General features: G+C 44.6%; 1 protein-coding gene across 7 annotated transcripts in view; it reads right to left on the bottom strand.

Annotated features, from left to right (window-relative positions):
- Positions 1 to 10,709, bottom strand: part of dgkd (diacylglycerol kinase delta) — a 50,819-nt gene extending 40,110 nt beyond the window's left edge. For 5 of the 7 annotated variants that reach the window (XM_079674747.1, XM_079674748.1, XM_079674749.1 and 2 more), the window contains exons 1-6: positions 10,509 to 10,558; positions 6,412 to 6,492; positions 6,018 to 6,122; positions 5,539 to 5,671; positions 5,204 to 5,310; positions 4,878 to 5,003 (exon numbers count right to left, since the gene is read on the bottom strand). In XM_079674747.1, coding sequence (XP_079530873.1) covers positions 4,878 to 5,003; positions 5,204 to 5,310; positions 5,539 to 5,671; positions 6,018 to 6,071 — 420 coding nt within the window. In that variant the 5' untranslated portion in view covers positions 6,072 to 6,122; positions 6,412 to 6,492; positions 10,509 to 10,558. Of the gene's footprint in view, positions 1 to 4,877; positions 5,004 to 5,148; positions 5,311 to 5,538; positions 5,672 to 6,017; positions 6,123 to 6,411; positions 6,493 to 10,508; positions 10,559 to 10,598 lie in introns of those variants that run through there. The other 2 variants (XM_079674752.1, XM_079674751.1) reach the window with 2 other exon arrangements.
- Between the last annotated feature and the right edge of the window lie 14,291 nt (positions 10,710 to 25,000).

Genomic DNA, 25,000 nt, shown 5'->3' with positions numbered 1-25,000 from the left:
TAACTCATAACTCGTAACTCTGACTCGTGGCGCTGACTCGTGACTCATAACGCTGACTCTTAACGCTGACTCGTAACTCTGACTCGTAACTCATAACTCGTAACACTGACTCGTAACTCATAACTCGTAACTCTGACTCGTAACTCTGACTTGTAACTCTGACTCGTAACTCATAACTCGTAACTCTGACTCGTAACTCTGACTCGTAACTCATAACGCTGACTCGTAACTCTGATTCGTAACTCGTAGCTCTGACTCATAACGCTGACTCGTAACTCTGACTCATAACGCTGACTCGTAACTCTGACTCGTAACTCTGATTCGTAACTCTGGCTCGTAACGCTGACTCGTAACGCTGACTCGTAACTCTGACTCGTAACTCATAACTCGTAACTCTGACTCGTAACTCTGACTCGTAACTCATAACGCTGACCCGTAACTCTGACTCGTAACTCTGGCTCGTAACGCTGACTCGTAACGCTGACTCGTAACTCTGACTCGTAACTCATAACTCGTAACTCTGACTCGTAACTCTGACTCGTAACTCGTAACGCTGACTCGTGACTCTGACTCGTGACTCGTGACTCTGACTCGTGACTCTGACTCGTGACTCTGACTCGTAACTCGTGACTCTGACTCGTAACTCGTAACTCTGACTCGTAATTCTGACTCGTAACTCTGACTCATAACTCTGACTCGTGGCGCTGACTCGTGACTCTGACTCGTAACTCATAACGCTGACTCGTAACGCTGACTCTTAACTCTGACTTGTAACTCATAACTCGTAACGCTGACTCGTAACTCATAACTCGTAACGCTGACTCGTAACTCATAACGCTGACTCGTAACGCTGACTCGTAACTCTGACTCGTAACTCATAACTCGTAACGCTGACTCGTAACTCGTAACTCTGACTCGTGACTCTGACTCGTAACTCTGACTCGTGACTCGTAACTCATAACTCGTAACTCTGACTCATAATGCTGACTCGTAACTCATAACTCGTAACTCTGAGTCGTAACTCTGACTCGTAACTCATAACGCTGACTCCTAACGCTGACTCGTAACTGACTCGTAACTCTGACTCGTAACTCATAACTCGTAACTCTGACTCATAACACTGACTTGTAACTCATAACGCTGACTCGTAACTCTGACTCATAACGCTGACCCGTAACTCTGACTCGTAACTCTGGCTCTTTTACCCTACCTTGTGAACCCTGTTGAGGTTCCACAAGGTTCCATTCTTGGATCATTACTGTTTTCTCTGTACCTTAATGACTTGCCTAATGTATGTCCTGAGTTGAATGTGCAAATGTATGCCGATGATGCGGTCATCTTTGTACACTGGAAAAACACTGAAATGATCTCATCCTGTCTCTCAAATGACTCGTAACTCTGACTCGTGACTCTGACTCGTAACTCTGACTCGTAACTCGTAACTCTGACGCTGACTCGTGACTCTGACTCGTAACTCTGACTCGTAACGCTGACTCGCGACTCTGACTCGTGGCGCTGACTCGTGACTCTGACTCGTGACTCGTAATTCATAACGCTGACTCTTAACGCTGACTCGTAACTCATAACGCTGACTCGTAACGCTAACTCGTAACTCATAACGCTGACTCGTAACGCTGACTCATGACTCTGACTCGTAACTCATAACTCGTAACACTGACTCGTAACTCATAACTCGTAACTCTGACTCGTAACTCTGACTCGTAACTCATAACTCGTAACTCTGACTCGTAACTCATAACGCTGACTCGTAACTCTGACTCGTAACTCGTAGCTCTGACTCATAACGCTGACTTGTAACTCTGACTCATAACGCTGACTCGTAACTCTGACTCGTAACTCTGACTCGTAACTCATAACGCTGACTCGTAACTCTGACTCGTAACTCTGACTCGTGACTCTGACTCATAACGCTGACTTGTAACTCTGACTCATAACGCTGACTCGTAACTCTGACTCGTAACTCTGACTCGTAACTCTGACTCGTAACTCTGACTCGTAACTCATAACGCTGACTCGTAACTCTGACTCGTAACTCTGACTCGTGACGCTGACTCGTGACTCTGACTCGTAACTCATAACTGACTTGTGGCGCTGACTCGTGACTCTGACTCGTAACTCATAACGCTGACTCATAACGCTGACTCATAACTCTGACTCGTAACTCATAACTCGTAACGCTGACTCGTAACTCATAACTCGTAACGCTGACTCGTAACTCATAACGCTGACTCGTAACGCTGACTCGTAACTCTGACTCGTAACTCATAACTCGTGACTCTGACTCGTAACTCTGACTCGTAACTCGTAACTCTGACTCATAACGCTGACTCGTAACTCATAACTCGTAACTCTGAGTCGTAACTCTGACTCGTAACTCATAACGCTGACTCGTAACTCTGACTCGTAACTCTGACTCGTAACTCTGGCTCGTAACGCTGACTCCTAACGCTGACTCGTAACTGACTCGTAAATCTGACTCGTAACTCATAACTCGTAACTCTGACTCATAACGCTGACTTGTAACTCGTAACTCTGACTCGTAACTCATAACGCTGACTCGTAACTCTGACTCATAACGCTGACCCGTAACTCTGACTCGTAACTCATAACGCTGACTCGTAACTCTGACTCGTAACTCGTAGCTCTGACTCATAACGCTGACTTGTAACTCTGACTCATAACGCTGACTCGTAACTCTGACTCGTAACTCTGGCTCGTAACGCTGACTCATAACGCTGACTCGTAACTCTGACTCGTAACTCATAACTTGTAACTCTGACTCGTAACTCTGACTCGTAACTCATAACGCTGACTCGTAACTCTGACTCGTAACTCTGACTCGTGACGCTGACTTGTGACTCTGACTCGTAACTCATAACTCTGACTTGTGGCGCTGACTCGTGACTCTGACTCGTAACTCATAACGCTGACTCATAACGCTGACTCGTAACTCTGACTCGTAACTCATAACTCGTAACGCTGACTCGTAACTCATAACTCGTAACGCTGACTCGTAACTCATAACGCTGACTCGTAACGCTGACTCGTAACTCATAACTCGTAATGTTGACTCGTGACTCTGACTCGTAACTCTGACTCGTAACTCGTAACTCTGACTCATAACGCTGACTCGTAACTCATAACTCGTAACTCTGAGTCGTAACTCTGACTCGTAACTCGTAACTCTGACTCGTAACTCTGGCTCGTAACGCTGACTCCTAACGCTGACTCGTAACTGACTCGTAAATCTGACTCGTAACTCATAACTCGTAACCCTGACTCATAACGCTGACTTGTAACTCATAACTCTGACTCGTAACTCTGACTCGTAACTCATAACGCTGACTCGTAACTCTGACTCATAACGCTGACCCGTAACTCTGACTCGTAACTCATAACGCTGACTCGTAACTCTGACTCGTAACTCGTAGCTCTGACTCATAACGCTGACTTGTAACTCTGACTCATAACGCTGACTCGTAACTCTGACTCGTAACTCTGGCTCGTAACGCTGACTCATAACGCTGACTCGTAACTCTGACTCGTAACTCATAACTTGTAACTCTGACTTGTAACTCTGACTCGTAACTCATAACGCTGACTCGTAACTCTGACTCGTAACTCTGACTCGTGACGCTGACTCGTGACTCTGACTCGTAACTCATAACTCTGACTTGTGGCGCTGACTCGTGACTCTGACTCGTAACTCATAACGCTGACTCATAACGCTGACTCGTAACTCTGACTCGTAACTCATAACTCGTAACGCTGACTCGTAACTCATAACTCGTAACGCTGACTCGTAACTCATAACGCTGACTCGTAACGCTGACTCGTAACTCTGACTCGTAACTCATAACTCGTAATGTTGACTCGTGACTCTGACTCGTAACTCTGACTCGTAACTCGTAACTGTGACTCATAACGCTGACTCGTAACTCATAACTCGTAACTCTGAGTCGTAACTCTGACTCGTAACTCGTAACTCTGACTCGTAACTCTGGCTCGTAACGCTGACTCCTAACGCTGACTCGTAACTGACTCGTAAATCTGACTCGTAACTCATAACTCGTAACCCTGACTCATAACGCTGACTTGTAACTCATAACTCTGACTCGTAACTCTGACTCGTAACTCATAACGCTGACTCGTAACTCTGACTCATAACGCTGACCAGTAACTCTGAATCGTAACTCTGGCTCTTTTACCCTACCTTGTGAACCCTGTTGAGGTTCCACAAGGTTCCATTCTTGGACCATTACTGTTTTCTCTGTACCTTAATGACTTGCCTAATGTATGTCCTGAGTTGAATTTGCAAATGTATGCCGATGATGCGGTCATCTTTGTACACGGGAAAAACACTGAAATGATCTCATCCTGTCTCTCAAATGACTCGTAACTCTGACTCATGACTCTGACTCGTAACTCGTAATTCTGACTCGTGACGCTGACTCGTGACTCTGACTCGTAACGCTGACTCGTCACTCTGACTCGTAACTCTGACTCGTGACTATGACTCGTAATGCTGACTCGTAACGCTGACTCGTAACTCTGACTCATAACTCTGACTCGTGGCGCTGACTCGTGACTCTGACTCGTGACTCTGACTCGTAACTCAGGCTCGTAACTCATAACTCGTAACTCTGACTCGTAACTCTGACTCGTAAATCATAACGCTGACTCGTAACTCTGACTCGTAACTCATAACGCTGACTCATAACTCTGACTCGTAACTCTGACTCGTAACTCTGACTCGTAACTCATAATGCTGACTCGTAACTCTTGACTCGTAACGCTGACTCGTAATGCTGACTCGTAACGCTGACTCGTAACTCTGGCTCGTAACGCTGACTCACCATAGCTTTGCACCACAGGCACTTCAGGTCCTGCAGCCTCAGGACGCTGCCGCACGTTTTCTCACAGACCGAACACTTCGCCGACACAGAAAGGTTTCCCTCCAACCACTGGTGAGGCATGGAGACCTGGGGAGGAAGGGGTGAGTGTGTGAGTTTGTGTCTCACCCAGGGGCGCCGTAAGGGAGTGAAAAGTTAGGACGATTCTAAGGGCCCGTGACTGAAAGGGGCCCAAACAATTTTAGAACATTAAGAAAAAAAAAAGTTAAGTAACCAATGTGATATATTTTCATGTGGCCCACAATCCCTGGCGGCGCCCCTGGTCTCACCCCGTCCTCGTCCTCGATGATGTCCTTCCCAATGGAAGCCAGCGTCGTCCACTTACAGTTGTTAGTGGCTCTGACTGCACAGCGTTTATGGGCCTTGAACTTACAGACTGACACACACACACACACACACACACACACACACACACACACACACACACACACACACGCACACACACACACACACACAATTCAGTTTGGTCTCATAAATGCCAGAACATTTTCAAAACTGTAGATAAGTGTTTCCCACAGGAGACCTCCAATCCAGTGTGTGTGTGTGCGTGTGTGTGTGTGTGTGTGTGTGTGCGTGTGTGTGTGTGTGTGCACGTGCATGTTACCTTCACAGGAAAGGCCAGTGGAGGTGACCCCCCCCAGAGCCTCCCTGCAGACGTTGCAGTACGTGGGTCGGGCGTGAGAGCAAGCAAACCAGTTATGAGTCCCACTAAAGTGATCCATGCTGTACTGAGTGGACTGAGACACACACACAGACACACACACACACACACACACACACACACACACACACACACACACACACACACACACACACACACACACTTGAATGCTGTGGTATTCTAACTGCAGTTAGTCACATAACGTGTGTGGTGTAAATACTTGCCTTTATCATTTTATAACATTAAATGTTTTTTGTATTTAATATCGTTATATTTCTGACCTTCTCATAACAATTATTTCCTTTTGCACCACGTACCTGACAACGAACTGTTCAGATTCTGATGAAGACCCTCTCTCACACACACACCCTCTCACACACACACCCTCTCTCTCACACACACACCCTCTCTCTCACACACACCTCGTAGTTGTGTGTGTTCTGCACGCTGCGCAGCGCCGCCATCCACTCCTCCATCTCCTTCCTGCTGTCTGCAACCAGAGTGAGTCTTCTGCAGGGGGTGATGACCTACACACACACACACACACACACACACACACACACACACACACACACACACACACACACACACACACACACAGACAGACAGACAGACACAGACACACACACACACACACACACACACACACACACACACACACACACACACACACACACACACACACACACACACACACACACACACACACACACACACACACACTGAGTCATGTGTCTGTCAGTGTAGCAGATGCTTCACTGTGCACGATGACCTGACAGAGCGGCTCATGGTTCTGCTGAACAGGAATGAACTCACGGTGAAGCTGTTGTTCACGTTCTTGGTGCTCGACTCGGCCGCGCTGGCGTCCGTCAGATCCACCTCGTCAAAGATGATCGACTGAAGAACACCACAGGAAGTACATCAAAGGAAGTACATCACAGGAAGTACATCACAGGAAGTACATCACATCACGGGAAGAACACCACAGGAAGTACATCACATCACAGGAAGGACAGGAAGTACAACACATGAAGTACATCACATCACAGGAAGGACAGGAAGTACATCACATGAAGTACATCACAGGAAGTACATCACATCACAAGAATAATGCAACATTTCTTTTCAGCACTGTAGCCAGGCTGACAGAGAGCCACAGCTCGACTGAGCCTTCTATTCCCATAGCACTCAGTAGGAATGATTTTATGTGCTTTTTTAACGATAAAATTGTTACTCTTAGAAACAAAATCAATGACCTCTTGCCTTTGACCAGTATAGTGTTATCAACAGCTCCCGGAAACGTAAGTTCTAATATTATACTGGATAGTAAACTAGAATGCTTTTCAGCCATAAACCTTGAACAATTAAACTCAATGATTCTCTCTTCTAAACCATCAACGTGTATCTTAGACCCGATTCCAACTAAGCTGTTAAAAGAAGTTTTTCCATTAATTAGCACTTCTTTATTAAATATTATGAATATGTCTTTATTATCAGGCTATGTTCCACAATCATTCAAAGTAGCAGTGATAAAACCGCTTCTTAAAAAGCACAACCTCAATCCAGAGGTTTTAGCCAACTATAGACCTATTTCTAATCTTCCGTTCCTCTCAAAGATTCTTGAGAAAGCAGTCGCAAAGCAGCTGATTACTTAAAAACTATGATTTATTTGAAGATGTTCAGTCTGGCTTTAGAACACATCATAGCACAGAGACAGCTCTGGTTAAAGTCACAAATGACATTCTAATAGCCTCAGACAAGGGACTTGTCTCTATTCTTGTCTTACTCGATCTTAGTGCTGCATTTGATACTATCGACCATGATATCCTATTGCAAAGACTAGAGCACTTAGTTGGCATACAGGGAACTGCTTTAGGCTGGTTTAGGTCCTATCTATCTGAACGCTCTCAGTTTGTACGTGTCAACGATGAATCTTCCATGCAAACCAAAGTTAGCCATGGAGTGCCACAGGGCTCAGTGCTTGGACCTATTTTGTTCACCCTATATATGCTTCCGTTAGGCAATATTATAAGGAATCATTCTGTAAACTTTCATTGTTATGCGGATGATACTCAACTATATTTATCAATCAAGCCTGATGAAATCAATCATCTAAATAAAATTCAAGACTGCCTCAAGGACTTAAAAAACGTGGATGACCTTACATTTTTTGATGTTAAACACGACCAAAACTGAAGTTATTATACTTGGCCCGAAGAATCTACGAAACAAATTATCTAAAGATATACTAACTATGGATGGCATTAATTTGGCCTCCAGTGAGACTGTAAGGAATCTTGGTGTTATATTTGATCAGGATTTATCCTTTAACACCCACATAAAATCAATTTCAAGGACCGCCTACTTCCATCTACGTAACATTGCAAAAATCAGGCATATCTTGCCTCAAAACGATGCAGAGAAACTAGTCCATGCATTTGTTACTTCAAGGCTGGATTATTGTAACTCCTTATTATCAGGGTGTACCAAGAAGTCAGTCAAATCGCTTCAGCTGATTCAAAATGCTGCAGCTCGTGTACTAACCAGAGTTAGGAAAAGGGACCACATTACTCCTGTTCTGGCTGCCTTACACTGGCTCCCTATAGAACACAGGATAGAATTTAAAATTCTTCTTCTCGCCTACAAAGCCCTTAATGGGCAGGCGCCATCTTACCTTAAAGAACTCATTATACCCTACTGTCCTACTAGGGCATTGCGTTCCAAGAATGCAGGGTTGTTGGTTGTTCCTAGAGTCTCTAAAAGTACAATGGGAGCCAGAGCCTTTTCTTATCAAGCTCCACTTTTGTGGAATCAGCTTCCAGTTTGTGTTCGGACGGCAGACACCCTATCCGTTTTTAAGAGTGCGCTTAAGACCTTCCTTTTTGATAAAGCTTATAGTTAGGGCTGATTAGATTCAGCCCCTAGTTTTGCTGATATAGGCTTAGTTTGTCGGGGGACATCTTACTTCTTCCTTCTCTCTGTCTATACCTGTGTACTCTCATGTTCCGATTAACCCAGCTTCCCCAAATGTCTTTCTTTTTGGTGTCTATATACGCCGGGATCCGGAGTCATGGATGATCCTGCGGTCCTGTGTCATGGATTGCGAGTCCTGGATCTTGAGTCGTGGCTGTGGTCCTGGATCATAAGTCCTGGATGGATATACTCGTGGATTCATCTTCCTATTATACACACATGCATTTCCAAACATTTGGACTACCTATGTTGCAAATGTATTATCTTTTCAATTTACACACTGCATCTATTGCACGTCTGTCCGTCCTGGGAGAGGGATCCCTCCTCTGTTGCTCTCCCTGAGGTTTCTCCATGTTCCCCTTTAAACTGTGGGGTTTCTCTGGAAGTGTTTCCTTGTACGATGTGAGGGTCTAAGGACAGAGGGTCTAAGGACAGAGGGTCTAAGGACAGAGGGTGTCGTATTGTCATACTGATATTCTGTACAAACTGTGAAGTCCACTGAGACAAATGTAACATTTGTGATATTGGGCTATATAAATAAACATTGATTGATTGACAGGAAGGACAGGAAGTACATCACAGGAAGTACATCACATCACAGGAAGGACAGGAAGTACAACACATGAAGTACATCACAGGAAGTACATCACAGGAAGTACATCACATCACAGGAAGGACAGGAAGTACAACACATGAAGTACATCACAGGAAGTACATCACATCACAGGAAGTACAGGAAGTACATCACAGGAAGTACATCACATCACAGGAAGTACATCACAGGAACTACATCACATCACAGGAAGGACAGGAAGTACATCACAGGAAGCACATCACACATATTTATCAAATTTAAACATTTTCAGAATTGTTTTGAGTTTGAGATAATATGTTGAAGTTTGCGATTTTGAAAAAAAGTCACGATTTAGATCTTTTGACGTAGTATTCAGTGTTCCCCCTAGGATGGAGTAATAGCTACAGCCACAACGGCAGACGCAATCACCTCCATCCAAGCCTTAACGCGCCTGCTAAAACAAACTGTTCCAACAGACCACGGAGTGAAAAATTCAAAGGAGACCCTGTTAAAAGCAGTCCAAACGCGTTTTGGTGACATCGAGGAAAAGCCCTTGTATTCCCTTGTATCTAGAGGAGGGGGGTCCTCACCTCCTCTAGGGGGGACCTCACATCCTCTAGGGGGATCCTCACGGGGGCCTCACCTCCTCTAGGGGGTTCCTCACCTCCTCTAGTGGGGACCTCACCTCCTCTAGGGGGGGACCTTACCTCCTCTAGGGGGGACCTCACATCCTCTAGGGGATCCTCACGGGGTACCTCACCTCCTCTAGTGGGGACCTCACCTCCTCTAGGGGGGGACCTTACCTCCTCTAGGGGGGGACCTTACCTCCTCTAGGGGGGGACCTTACCTCCTCTAGGGGATCCTCACGGGGTACCTCACCTCCTCTAGGGGGTTCCTCACCTCCTCTAGTGGGGTCCTCACCTCCTCTAGTGGGGACCTCACCTCCTCTAGGGGGGTCCTCACCTCCTCTAGGGGGCTCCTCACGGGGACCTAACCTCCTCTAAGGGGGACCTAACCTCCTCTAGGGGGGTCCTCACGGGGACCTAACCTCCTCTAAGGGGGACCTAACCTCCTCTAGGGGGGTCCGGGGGCATTCTCCCCGGGAAGATTTTATTTTAAATGTTGAAGTGAAAAGCATCAATCTGGTGCACTTTGAGCACAAAATGAATTTATGGATACAGCTCTCAACACTCTTAATTAAGAGTGATTAAATTGATTAAATTATTATTATTTATGTATTTTTTGTACATGGCTTGCGCCCCGTAGCGCACTGGTATTACCTTAGAGGTCTGGGCGTAGTACAGGGTCCTTCCTCGCAGCTATAGATGTGTATGTGTGTGTGTGTATACAGTATATTAGTATATACCTTGGGGGTCTGGGCGTAGTACAGGGTCCTTCCTCGCAGCTATAGATGTGTATATGTGTGTGTGTATACAGTATATATATTAGTATATACCTTGGGGGTCTGGGCGTAGTACAGGGTCCTTCCTCGTAGCTTGAAGTAGCGCCTCTTGCAGCGCTGGAAGGAGCTGCTCTGCTTCTGGAGGAAACCCTCCTTCAGCACCGTCTGCAACAGGAAGTGGGAGTTTGTTGTTTGTTGTTGTTTGGGAGGGGAACTGTGTGAGCGATAGCACAGGAAACACTTACTGTTGTTGTTTTAGTTGTTTACAGGATCAATAAGTTAATGTTACTCAATGTGTACTTTAGGTTGTCACTTGAATACATGTTATTGTATATCTTAACTATCAGTTTATTATATGGACAGGAAGATGCCGGTCTTTGAATGCTCAAACATCTGCTGCTGCGTTCAGGGACCGTGGGACCGTTTGTCTTTTCCTTTAGTTTAATTAGTGTTATTTCCATCTTCATGTTTGCTGTTGTTATTATTTACTTTGATCTTAATGTCTTTAAAGTAGATTAATCCGTTTATACAGAAAGTAAGAGACCCTTCACCTGAAACACAATGGCTTCAAAGCAGCGACACAGGTTTCTCCGAACTTCTGTTGTGCACCTGAAGGCAGCACACCGTAAAGTTCAACGAAACGGTAAAAATAAAAACGAGCCGTTAGTTTACCGGAGCTGTGACGTCATTTCACTACCGACAGACAATCTTAACTAACGAATATTTAGTCTGAAATATAAACTGGATTTACTTTATTTACTGTATATACTTTATGTGTTTCTTATAAGCAACATTATAGGCTATGGTGTGAACAAACGATCTTTAATAAATAATGGGAAAACAGGAACGTTAAGTCTCAGCTAACAGACCGTTACAATAACAACAACAATAACAATAATAACAACACATTACATTTATGAAGCGCTTTCTACGTACTCAAAGCTTTAGGAAAGTTCAAACAACACGGATGAAGTCAATTAGATTAAAATACAGAAAGCTCCGCCCCCACCCCGGGCTGTGGTCCTCCTCTCCCCGGGCTGCAGCCCTCCTCTCCGGGGGAACAGAGCAGGAAACACCGAGGCATCACTGGGCCTCCCAACCGCAGCTAGCCGCGGTTAGCCTAGCCTAACTGTTGATTACAGACCGTTAACGTGAAGCTGTTTCTAGTCTGTTTAAACCGGGACATCTACCGGATATATAGGGTTATATAAACTGTATTTATGTTATAGTTTATATTTAAAGTATATAACGTGTTGTTGCTGTAGTTCCTCTCTCCAGACTTCATTTAAGATCCACTAAACTCAGATAAACTCAGCAGAGAATATGAACAACACAAAGTTTAATATAAAGTTTAACCCGTTTTCTAATCTGCAGATTGCCTGGATCCAAACCCAACGAGAAGAGCAAGCTAAATAAAGAGTTCAGAGGAGGGGGGAAAGGGATTTAAATGGAGGATTAACTGATTGGTGATACACTGGTGATACACTGAGGATACACTGATGATACACTGGTGATACACTCAGGATACACTGGTGATACACTGATGATACACTGATGATACACTGGTGATACACTGAGGATACACTGATGATACACTGAGGATACACTGAGGACACACTGAGGATACACTGGTGATACACTGATGATACACTGGTGATACACTGAGGATACACTGGTGATACACTGATGATACACTGAGGATACACTGAGGATACACTGAGGATACACTGATGATACACTGAGGATACACTGAGGATACACTGGTGATACACTGATGATACACTGGTGATACACTGAGGATACACTGGTGATACACTGATGATACACTGAGGATACACTGAGGATACACTGAGGATACACTGATGATACACTGAGGACACACTGAGGATACACTGGTGATACACTGAGGATACACTGGTGATACACTGGTGATACACTGATGATACACTGGTGATACACTGGTGATACACTGAGGATACACTGGTGATACACTGGTGATACACTGGTGATACACTGATGATACACTGATGATACACTGGTGATACACTGATGATACACTGGTGATACACTGGTGATACACTGAGGATACACTGATGATACACTGATGATACACTGGTGATACACTGAGGATACACTGGTGATACACTGGTGATACACTGATGATACACTGATGATACACTGATGATACACTGGTGATACACTGGTGATACACTGGTGATACACTGATGATACACTGATGATACACTGATGATACACTGGTGATACACTGAGGATACACTGGTGATACACTGGTGATACACTGATGATACACTGGTGATACACTGGTGATACACTGATGATACACTGATGATACACTGATGATACACTGATGATACACTGGTGATACACTGATGATACACTGGTGATACACTGGTGATACACTGAGGATACACTGATGATACACTGATGATACACTGATGATACACTGGTGATACACTGATGATACACTGGTGATACACTGGTGATACACTGAGGATACACTGAGGATACACTGAGGATACACTGATGATACACTGATGATACACTGGTGATACACTGAGGATACACTGGTGATACACTGGTGATACACTGGTGATACACTGGTGATACACTGAGGATACACTGAGGATACACTGATGATACACTGGTGATACACTGATGATACACTGAGGATACACTGGTGATACACTGGTGATACACTGAGGATACACTGGTGATACACTGAGGATACACTGGTGATACACTGGTGATACACTGGTGATACACTGAGGATACACTGATGATACACTGAGGATACACTGGTGATACACTGGTGATACACTGAGGATACACTGGTGATACACTGATGATACACTGAGGATACACTGGTGATACACTGGGGATACACTGAGGATACACTGGTGATACACTGGGGATACACTGAGGATACACTGGTGATACACTGGTGATACACTGAGGATACACTGGGGATACACTGAGGATACACTGAGGATACACTGAGGATACACTGGTGATACACTGGGGATACACTGAGGATACACTGGTGATACACTGGGGATACACTGAGGATACACTGGGGATACACTGAGGATACACTGAGGATACACTGAGGATACACTGGTGATACACTGAGGATACACTGGGGATACACTGATGATACACTGGTGATACACTGGTGATACACTGGTGGTGATACACTGGGGATACACTGAGGATACACTGGTGATACACTGGTGATACACTGAGGATACACTGGGGATACACTGAGGATACACTGAGGATACACTGGTGATACACTGGTGATACACTGGTGATACACTGGTGATACACTGAGGATACACTGATGATACACTGAGGATACACTGGTGATACACTGAGGATACACTGGGGATACACTGAGGATACACTGAGGATACACTGGTGATACACTGGTGATACACTGGTGATACACTGGTGATACACTGAGGATACACTGGGGATACACTGAGGATACACTGAGGATACACTGGTGATACACTGGTGATACACTGGGGATACACTGAGGATACACTGGTGATACACTGGTGATACACTGAGGATACACTGGGGATACACTGAGGATACACTGAGGATACACTGAGGATACACTGGTGATACACTGGGGATACACTGAGGATACACTGGTGATACACTGGGGATACACTGAGGATACACTGGGGATACACTGAGGATACACTGAGGATACACTGAGGATACACTGGTGATACACTGGTGATACACTGAGGATACACTGATGATACACTGAGGATACACTGGTGATACACTGGGGATACACTGAGGATACACTGGTGATACACTGAGGATACACTGAGGATACACTGGTGATACACTGAGGATACACTGGTGATACACTGGGGATACACTGATGATACACTGAGGATACACTGAGGATACACTGGTGATACACTGGGGATACACTGGTGATACACTGGTGATACACTGGGGATACACTGAGGATACACTGGTGATACACTGGTGATACACTGAGGATACACTGGGGATACACTGAGGATACACTGAGGATACACTGAGGATACACTGGTGATACACTGGGGATACACTGAGGATACACTGGTGATACACTGGGGATACACTGAGGATACACTGGGGATACACTGAGGATACACTGAGGATACACTGAGGATACACTGGTGATACACTGGTGATACACTGAGGATACACTGATGATACACTGAGGATACACTGGTGATACACTGGGGATACACTGAGGATACACTGGTGATACACTGAGGATACACTGAGGATACACTGGTGATACACTGAGGATACACTGGGGATACACTGAGGATACACTGAGGATACACTGAGGATACACTGGTGATACACTGGGGATACACTGATGATACACTGAGGATACACTGAGGATACACTGGTGATACACTGGGGATACACTGAGGATACACTGAGGATACACTGAGGATACACTGGTGATACACTGGGGATACACTGAGGATACACTGGTGATACACTGGGGATACACTGAGGATACACTGGGGATACACTGAGGATACACTGAGGATACACTGAGGATACACTGGTGATACACTGAGGATACACTGGTGATACACTGGTGGTGATACACTGGGGATACACTGAGGATACACTGGGGATACACTGATGATACACTGGTGATACACTGGTGATACACTGGTGGTGATACACTGAGGATACACTGGTGGTGATACACTGGTGGTGATACACTGGTGATACACTGAGGATACACTGGTGATACACTGGTGATACACTGAGGATACACTGGGGATACACTGGTGATACACTGGTGATACACTGGTGATACACTGGTGATACACTGGTGATACACTGAGGATACACTGAGGATACACTGAGGATACACTGGTGATACACTGAGGATACACTGAGGATACACTGAGGATACAGTGAGGATACACTGGTGATACACTGAGGATACACTGGTGATAAACTGAGGATACACTGGTGATACACTGAGGATACACTGGTGATACACTGAGGATACACTGGTGATAAACTGAGGATACACTGAGGATACACTGAGGATACACTGAGGATACACTGGTGATACACTGGTGATACACTGAGGATGATGATACACTGAGGATACACTGAGGATACACTGAGGATACACTGAGGATACACTGGTGATACACTGGTGATACACTGAGGATACACTGATGATACACTGAGGATACACTGATGATACACTGGTGATACACTGGTGATACACTGGTGATACACTGAGGATACACTGAGGATACACTGAGGATACACTGAGGATACACTGGTGATACACTGGTGATACACTGGTGATACACTGGTGATACACTGAGGATACACTGAGGATACACTGATGATACACTGAGGATACACTGATGATACACTGAGGATACACTGGTGATACACTGAGGATACACTGGTGATACACTGAGGATACACTGATGATACACTGAGGATACACTGAGGATACACTGAGGATACACTGGTGATACACTGGTGATACACTGAGGATACACTGGTGATACACTGAGGATACACTGGTGATACACTGATGATACACTGATGATACACTGGTGATACACTGATGATACACTGATGATACACTGATGATACACTGATGATACACTGGTGATACACTGAGGATACACTGAGGATACACTGGTGATACACTGGTGATACACTGAGGATACACTGGTGATACACTGAGGATACACTGGTGATACACTGATGATACACTGATGATACACTGGTGATACACTGATGATACACTGGTGATACACTGAGGATACACTGAGGATACACTGGTGATACACTGAGGATACACTGAGGATACACTGGTGATACACTGAGGATACACTGGTGATACACTGAGGATACACTGATGATACACTGATGATACACTGATGATACACTGATGATACACTGGTGATACACTGAGGATACACTGGTGATACACTGAGGATACACTGAGGATACACTGGTGATACACTGAGGATACACTGAGGATACACTGGTGATACACTGAGGATACACTGAGGATACACTGGTGATACACTGAGGATACACTGGTGATACACTGAGGATACACTGAGGATACACTGGTGATACACTGAGGATACACTGAGGATACACTGGTGATACACTGATGATACACTGATGATACACTGAGGATACACTGAGGATACACTGAGGATACACTGAGGATACACTGGTGATACACTGAGGATACACTGAGGATACACTGAGGATACACTGATGATACACTGGTGATACACTGAGGATACACTGGTGATACACTGAGGATACACTGGTGATACACTGAGGATACACTGAGGATACACTGATGATACACTGATGATACACTGAGGATACACTGGTGATACACTGAGGATACACTGGTGATACACTGGTGATACACTGAGGATACACTGGTGATACACTGAGGATACACTGGTGATACACTGATGATACACTCAGGATACACTGGTGATACACTGAGGATACACTGAGGATACACTGATGATACACTGGTGATACACTGATGATACACTGAGGATACACTGGTGATACACTGAGGATACACTGAGGATACACTGGTGATACACTGAGGATACACTGAGGATACACTGGTGATACACTGAGGATACACTGGTGATACACTGATGATACACTGATGATACACTGGTGATACACTGAGGATACACTGAGGATACACTGGTGATACACTGAGGATACACTGAGGATACACTGGTGATACACTGGTGATACACTGGTGATACACTGGTGATACACTGAGGATACACTGGTGATACACTGGTGATACACTGGTGATACACTGGTGATACACTGGTGATACACTGAGGATACACTGGTGATACACTGAGGATACACTGGTGATACACTGGTGATACACTGAGGATACACTGAGGATACACTGATGATACACTGAGGATACACTGGTGATACACTGAGGATACACTGGTGATACACTGAGGATACACTGGTGATACACTGAGGATACACTGAGGATACACTGAGGATACACTGGTGATACACTGGTGATACACTGAGGATACACTGGTGATACACTGAGGATACACTGGTGATACACTGAGGATACACTGAGGATACACTGAGGATACACTGGTGATACACTGAGGATACACTGAGGATACACTGAGGATACAGTGAGGATACACTGGTGATAGACTGAGGATACACTGATGATACACTGAGGATACACTGGGGATACACTGAGGATACACTGAGGATACAGTGAGGATACACTGGTGATAGACTGAGGATACACTGAGGATACAGTGAGGATACACTGGTGATAGACTGAGGATACACTGAGGATACACTGAGGATACACTGGTGATACACTGAGGATACACTGAGGATACACTGAGGATACACTGGTGATACACTGAGGATACACTGAGGATACAGTGAGGATACACTGGTGATAGACTGAGGATACACTGAGGATACACTGAGGATACACTGGTGATACACTGAGGATACACTGAGGATACACTGAGGATACACTGGTGATACACTGAGGATACACTGAGGATACACTGGTGATACACTGAGGATACACTGGTGATACACTGGTGATACACTGAGGATACACTGGTGATACACTGAGGATACAGTGAGGATACACTGGTGATAGACTGAGGATACACTGAGGATACACTGAGGATACACTGGTGATACACTGAGGATACACTGGTGATACACTGAGGATACACTGGTGATACACTGAGGATACACTGAGGATACACTGGTGATACACTGAGGATACACTGGTGATACACTGGTGATACACTGATGATACACTGGTGATACACTGAGGATACACTGGTGATACACTGGTGATACACTGAGGATAAACTGGTGATACACTGGTGATACACTGAGGATACACTGAGGATACACTGGTGATACACTGGTGATACACTGGTGATACACTGAGGATACACTGGTGATACACTGGTGATACACTGGTGATACACTGGTGATACACTGGTGATACACTGGTGATACACTGGTGATACACTGGTGATACACTGAGGATAAACTGGTGATACACTGAGGATAAACTGGTGATACACTGGTGATACACTGAGGATACACTGGTGATACACTGGTGATACACTGGTGATACACTGGTGATACACTGAGGATACACTGGTGATACACTGGTGATACACTGGTGATACACTGAGGATACACTGGTGATACACTGAGGATACACTGGTGATACACTGGTGATACACTGGTGATACACTGGTGATACACTGGTGATACACTGAGGATAAACTGGTGATACACTGAGGATACACTGAGGATACACTGAGGATAAACTGGTGATACACTGGTGATACACTGAGGATACACTGGTGATACACTGAGGATACACTGGTGATACACTGAGGATACACTGGTGATACACTGGTGATACACTGAGGATACACTGGTGATACACTGGTGATACACTGGTGATACACTGGTGATACACTGGTGATACACTGAGGATAAACTGGTGATACACTGAGGATACACTGAGGATACACTGAGGATACACTGGTGATACACTGGTGATACACTGAGGATAAACTGGTGATACACTGAGGATACACTGAGGATACACTGAGGATAAACTGGTGATACACCAGTGATACACTGAGGATACACTGGTGATACACTGGTGATACACTGGTGATACACTGGTGATACACTGAGGATACACTGGTGATACACTGGTGATACACTGAGGATACACTGGTGATACACTGGTGATACACTGGTGATACACTGGTGATACACTGAGGATAAACTGGTGATACACTGAGGATACACTGGTGATACACTGGTGATACACTGGTGATACACTGGTGATACACTGAGGATACACTGGTGATACACTGGTGATACACTGAGGATACACTGAGGATACACTGGTGATACACTGGTGATAAACTGAGGATACACTGGTGATACACTGAGGATACACTGGTGATACACTGGTGATACACTGGTGATACACTGGTGATACACTGAGGATACACTGAGGATACACTGATGATACACTGAGGATACACTGAGGATACACTGGTGATACACTGGTGATACACTGATGATACACTGATGATACACTGGTGATACACTGGTGATACACTGATGATACACTGATGATACACTGATGATACACTGGTGATACACTGAGGATACACTGATGATACACTGGTGATACACTGGTGATACACTGAGGATACACTGATGATACACTGGTGATACACTGGTGATACACTGGGGATACACTGAGGATACACTGAGGATACACTGATGATACACTGAGGATACACTGAGGATACACTGATGATACACTGGTGATACACTGGTGATACACTGAGGATACACTGGTGATACACTGGTGATACACTGAGGATACACTGATGATACACTGATGATACACTGGTGATACACTGAGGATACACTGATGATACACTGATGATACACTGGTGATACACTGGGGATACACTGAGGATACACTGAGGATACACTGATGATACACTGGTGATACACTGAGGATACACTGAGGATACACTGATGATACACTGGTGATACACTGAGGATACACTGATGATACACTGATGATACACTGGTGATACACTGAGGATACACTGATGATACACTGGTGATACACTGAGGATACACTGAGGATACACTGATGATACACTGGTGATACACTGAGGATACACTGATGATACACTGGTGATACACTGAGGATACACTGGTGATACACTGATGATACACTGGTGATACACTGATGATACACTGGTGATACACTGAGGATACACTGGTGATACACTGATGATACACTGGTGATACACTGAGGATACACTGATGATACACTGGTGATACACTGATGATACACTGGTGATACACTGAGGATACACTGATGATACACTGGTGATACACTGATGATACACTGATGATACACTGGTGATACACTGATGATACACTGGTGATACACTGATGATACACTGAGGATACACTGGTGATACACTGAGGATACACTGAGGATACACTGGTGATACACTGATGATACACTGATGATACACTGATGATACACTGATGATACACTGGTGATACACTGAGGATACACTGATGATACACTGGTGATACACTGAGGATACACTGGTGATACACTGGTGATACACTGAGGATACACTGAGGATACACTGATGATACACTGGTGATACACTGAGGATACACTGATGATACACTGATGATACACTGGTGATACACTGAGGATACACTGATGATACACTGGTGATACACTGAGGATACACTGAGGATACACTGATGATACACTGGTGATACACTGAGGATACACTGATGATACACTGGTGATACACTGAGGATACACTGGTGATACACTGATGATACACTGGTGATACACTGATGATACACTGGTGATACACTGAGGATACACTGGTGATACACTGATGATACACTGGTGATACACTGAGGATACACTGATGATACACTGGTGATACACTGGTGATACACTGGTGATACACTGAGGATACACTGAGGATACACTGATGATACACTGGTGATACACTGGTGATACACTGGTGATACACTGGTGATACACTGATGATACACTGGTGATACACTGGTGATACACTGGTGATACACTGGTGATACACTGAGGATACACTGAGGATACACTGATGATACACTGGTGATACACTGGTGATACACTGGTGATACACTGGTGATACACTGAGGATACACTGAGGATACACTGATGATACACTGGTGATACACTGATGATACACTGGTGATACACTGGTGATACACTGGTGATACACTGAGGATACACTGATGATACACTGATGATACACTGGTGATACACTGAGGATACACTGATGATACACTGGTGATACACTGGTGATACACTGAGGATACACTGGTGATACACTGGTGATACACTGAGGATACACTGATGATACACTGATGATACACTGGTGATACACTGAGGATACACTGGTGATACACTGGTGATACACTGAGGATACACTGATGATACACTGATGATACACTGGTGATACACTGAGGATACACTGATGATACACTGGTGATACACTGGTGATACACTGAGGATACACTGAGGATACACTGAGGATACACTGATGATACACTGATGATACACTGGTGATACACTGGTGATACACTGATGATACACTGGTGATACACTGAGGATACACTGATGATACACTGAGGATACACTGATGATACACTGGTGATACACTGAGGATACACTGGTGATACACTGAGGATACACTGATGATACACTGAGGATACACTGATGATACACTGAGGATACACTGGTGATACACTGAGGATACACTGAGGATACACTGAGGATACACTGGTGATACACTGGTGATACACTGAGGATACACTGGTGATACACTGAGGATACACTGATGATACACTGAGGATACACTGAGGATACACTGATGATACACTGAGGATACACTGATGATACACTGAGGATACACTGAGGATACACTGATGATACACTGAGGATACACTGATGATACACTGGTGATACACTGAGGATACACTGGTGATACACTGATGATACACTGATGATACACTGGTGATACACTGGTGATACACTGAGGATACACTGGTGATACACTGGTGATACACTGAGGATACACTGGTGATACACTGGTGATACACTGAGGATACACTGGTGATACACTGATGATACACTGATGATACACTGGTGATACACTGGTGATACACTGAGGATACACTGGTGATACACTGGTGATACACTGAGGATACACTGGTGATACACTGGTGATACACTGAGGATACACTGATGATACACTGGTGATACACTGGTGATACACTGAGGATACACTGATGATACACTGGTGATACACTGAGGATACACTGGTGATACACTGGTGATACACTGAGGATACACTGGTGATACACTGAGGATACACTGGTGATACACTGGTGATACACTGAGGATACACTGGTGATACACTGAGGATACACTGGTGATACACTGGTGATACACTGAGGATACACTGAGGATACACTGGTGATACACTGATGATACACTGGTGATACACTGAGGATACACTGGTGATACACTGGTGATACACTGAGGATACACTGATGATACACTGGTGATACACTGAGGATACACTGGTGATACACTGAGGATACACTGATGATACACTGGTGATACACTGGTGATACACTGAGGATACACTGAGGATACACTGGTGATACACTGGTGATACACTGAGGATACACTGAGGATACACTGAGGATACACTGATGATACACTGGTGATACACTGAGGATACACTGAGGATACACTGGTGATACACTGAGGATACACTGGTGATACACTGGTGATACACTGAGGATACACTGAGGATACACTGGTGATACACTGAGGATACACTGGTGATACACTGGTGATACACTGAGGATACACTGGTGATACACTGAGGATACACTGGTGATACACTGAGGATACACTGGTGATACACTGATGATACACTGGTGATACACTGAGGACACACTGATGATACACTGGTGATACACTGATGATACACTGGTGATACACTGAGGATACACTGGTGATACACTGGTGATACACTGAGGATACACTGATGATACACTGGTGATACACTGAGGATACACTGAGGATACACTGGTGATACACTGATGATACACTGGTGATACACTGGTGATACACTGATGATACACTGGTGATACACTGGTGATACACTGGTGATACACTGGTGATACACTGATGATACACTGTTGATACACTGGTGATACACTGAGGATACACTGGTGATACACTGGTGATACACTGGTGATACACTGGTGATACACTGATGATACACTGGTGATACACTGGTGATACACTGGTGATACACTGGTGATACACTGATGATACACTGTTGATACACTGGTGATACACTGAGGATACACTGGTGATACACTGATGATACACTGTTGATACACTGGTGATACACTGAGGATACACTGGTGATACACTGGTGATACACTGGTGATACACTGATGATACACTGTTGATACACTGGTGATACACTGAGGATACACTGGTGATACACTGGTGATACACTGGTGATACACTGGTGATACACTGATGATACACTGTTGATACACTGGTGATACACTGAGGATACACTGATGATACACTGGTGATACACTGGTGATACACTGATGATACACTGTTGATACACTGGTGATACACTGAGGATACACTGGTGATACACTGGTGATACACTGGTGATACACTGAGGATACACTGATGATACACTGGTGATACACTGAGGATACACTGAGGATACACTGGTGATACACTGAGGATACACTGAGGATACACTGGTGATACACTGGTGATACACTGGTGATACACTAAGGATACACTGATGATACACTGGTGATACACTGAGGATACACTGAGGATACACTGGTGATACACTGAGGATACACTGATGATACACTGAGGATACACTGATGATACACTGGTGATACACTGGTGATACACTGAGGATACACTGGTGATACACTGGTGATACACTGGTGATACACTGGTGATACACTGATGATACACTGGTGATACACTGGTGATACACTGAGGATACACTGGTGATACACTGGTGATACACTGAGGATACACTGATGATACACTGGTGATACACTGATGATACACTGAGGATACACTGGTGATACACTGATGATACACTGGTGATACACTGATGATACACTGGTGATACACTGAGGATACACTGAGGATACACTGAGGATACACTGGTGATACACTGGTGATACACTGAGGATACACTGGTGATACACTGAGGATACACTGGTGATACACTGGTGATACACTGGTGATACACTGAGGATACACTGGTGATACACTGAGGATACACTGGTGATACACTGATGATACACTGGTGATACACTGAGGATACACTGGTGATACACTGATGATACACTGGTGATACACTGAGGATACACTGATGATACACTGGTGATACACTGAGGATACACTGAGGATACACTGATGATACACTGGTGATACACTGGTGATACACTGATGATACACTGGTGATACACTGGTGATACACTGAGGATACACTGAGGATACACTGAGGATACACTGATGATACACTGGTGATACACTGGTGATACACTGGTGATACACTGAGGATACACTGATGATACACTGGTGATACACTGAGGATACACTGAGGATACACTGATGATACACTGGTGATACACTG

Source organism: Notothenia rossii, assembly GCF_949606895.1.
Source record: "Notothenia rossii genome assembly, chromosome: 4".
In the NCBI taxonomy this organism is placed as follows: Eukaryota; Metazoa; Chordata; class Actinopteri; order Perciformes; family Nototheniidae; genus Notothenia; species Notothenia rossii.
The sequence above is the reverse complement of the archived record's forward strand: the minus strand, read 5'-3'. Positions and strand labels throughout refer to the sequence as shown.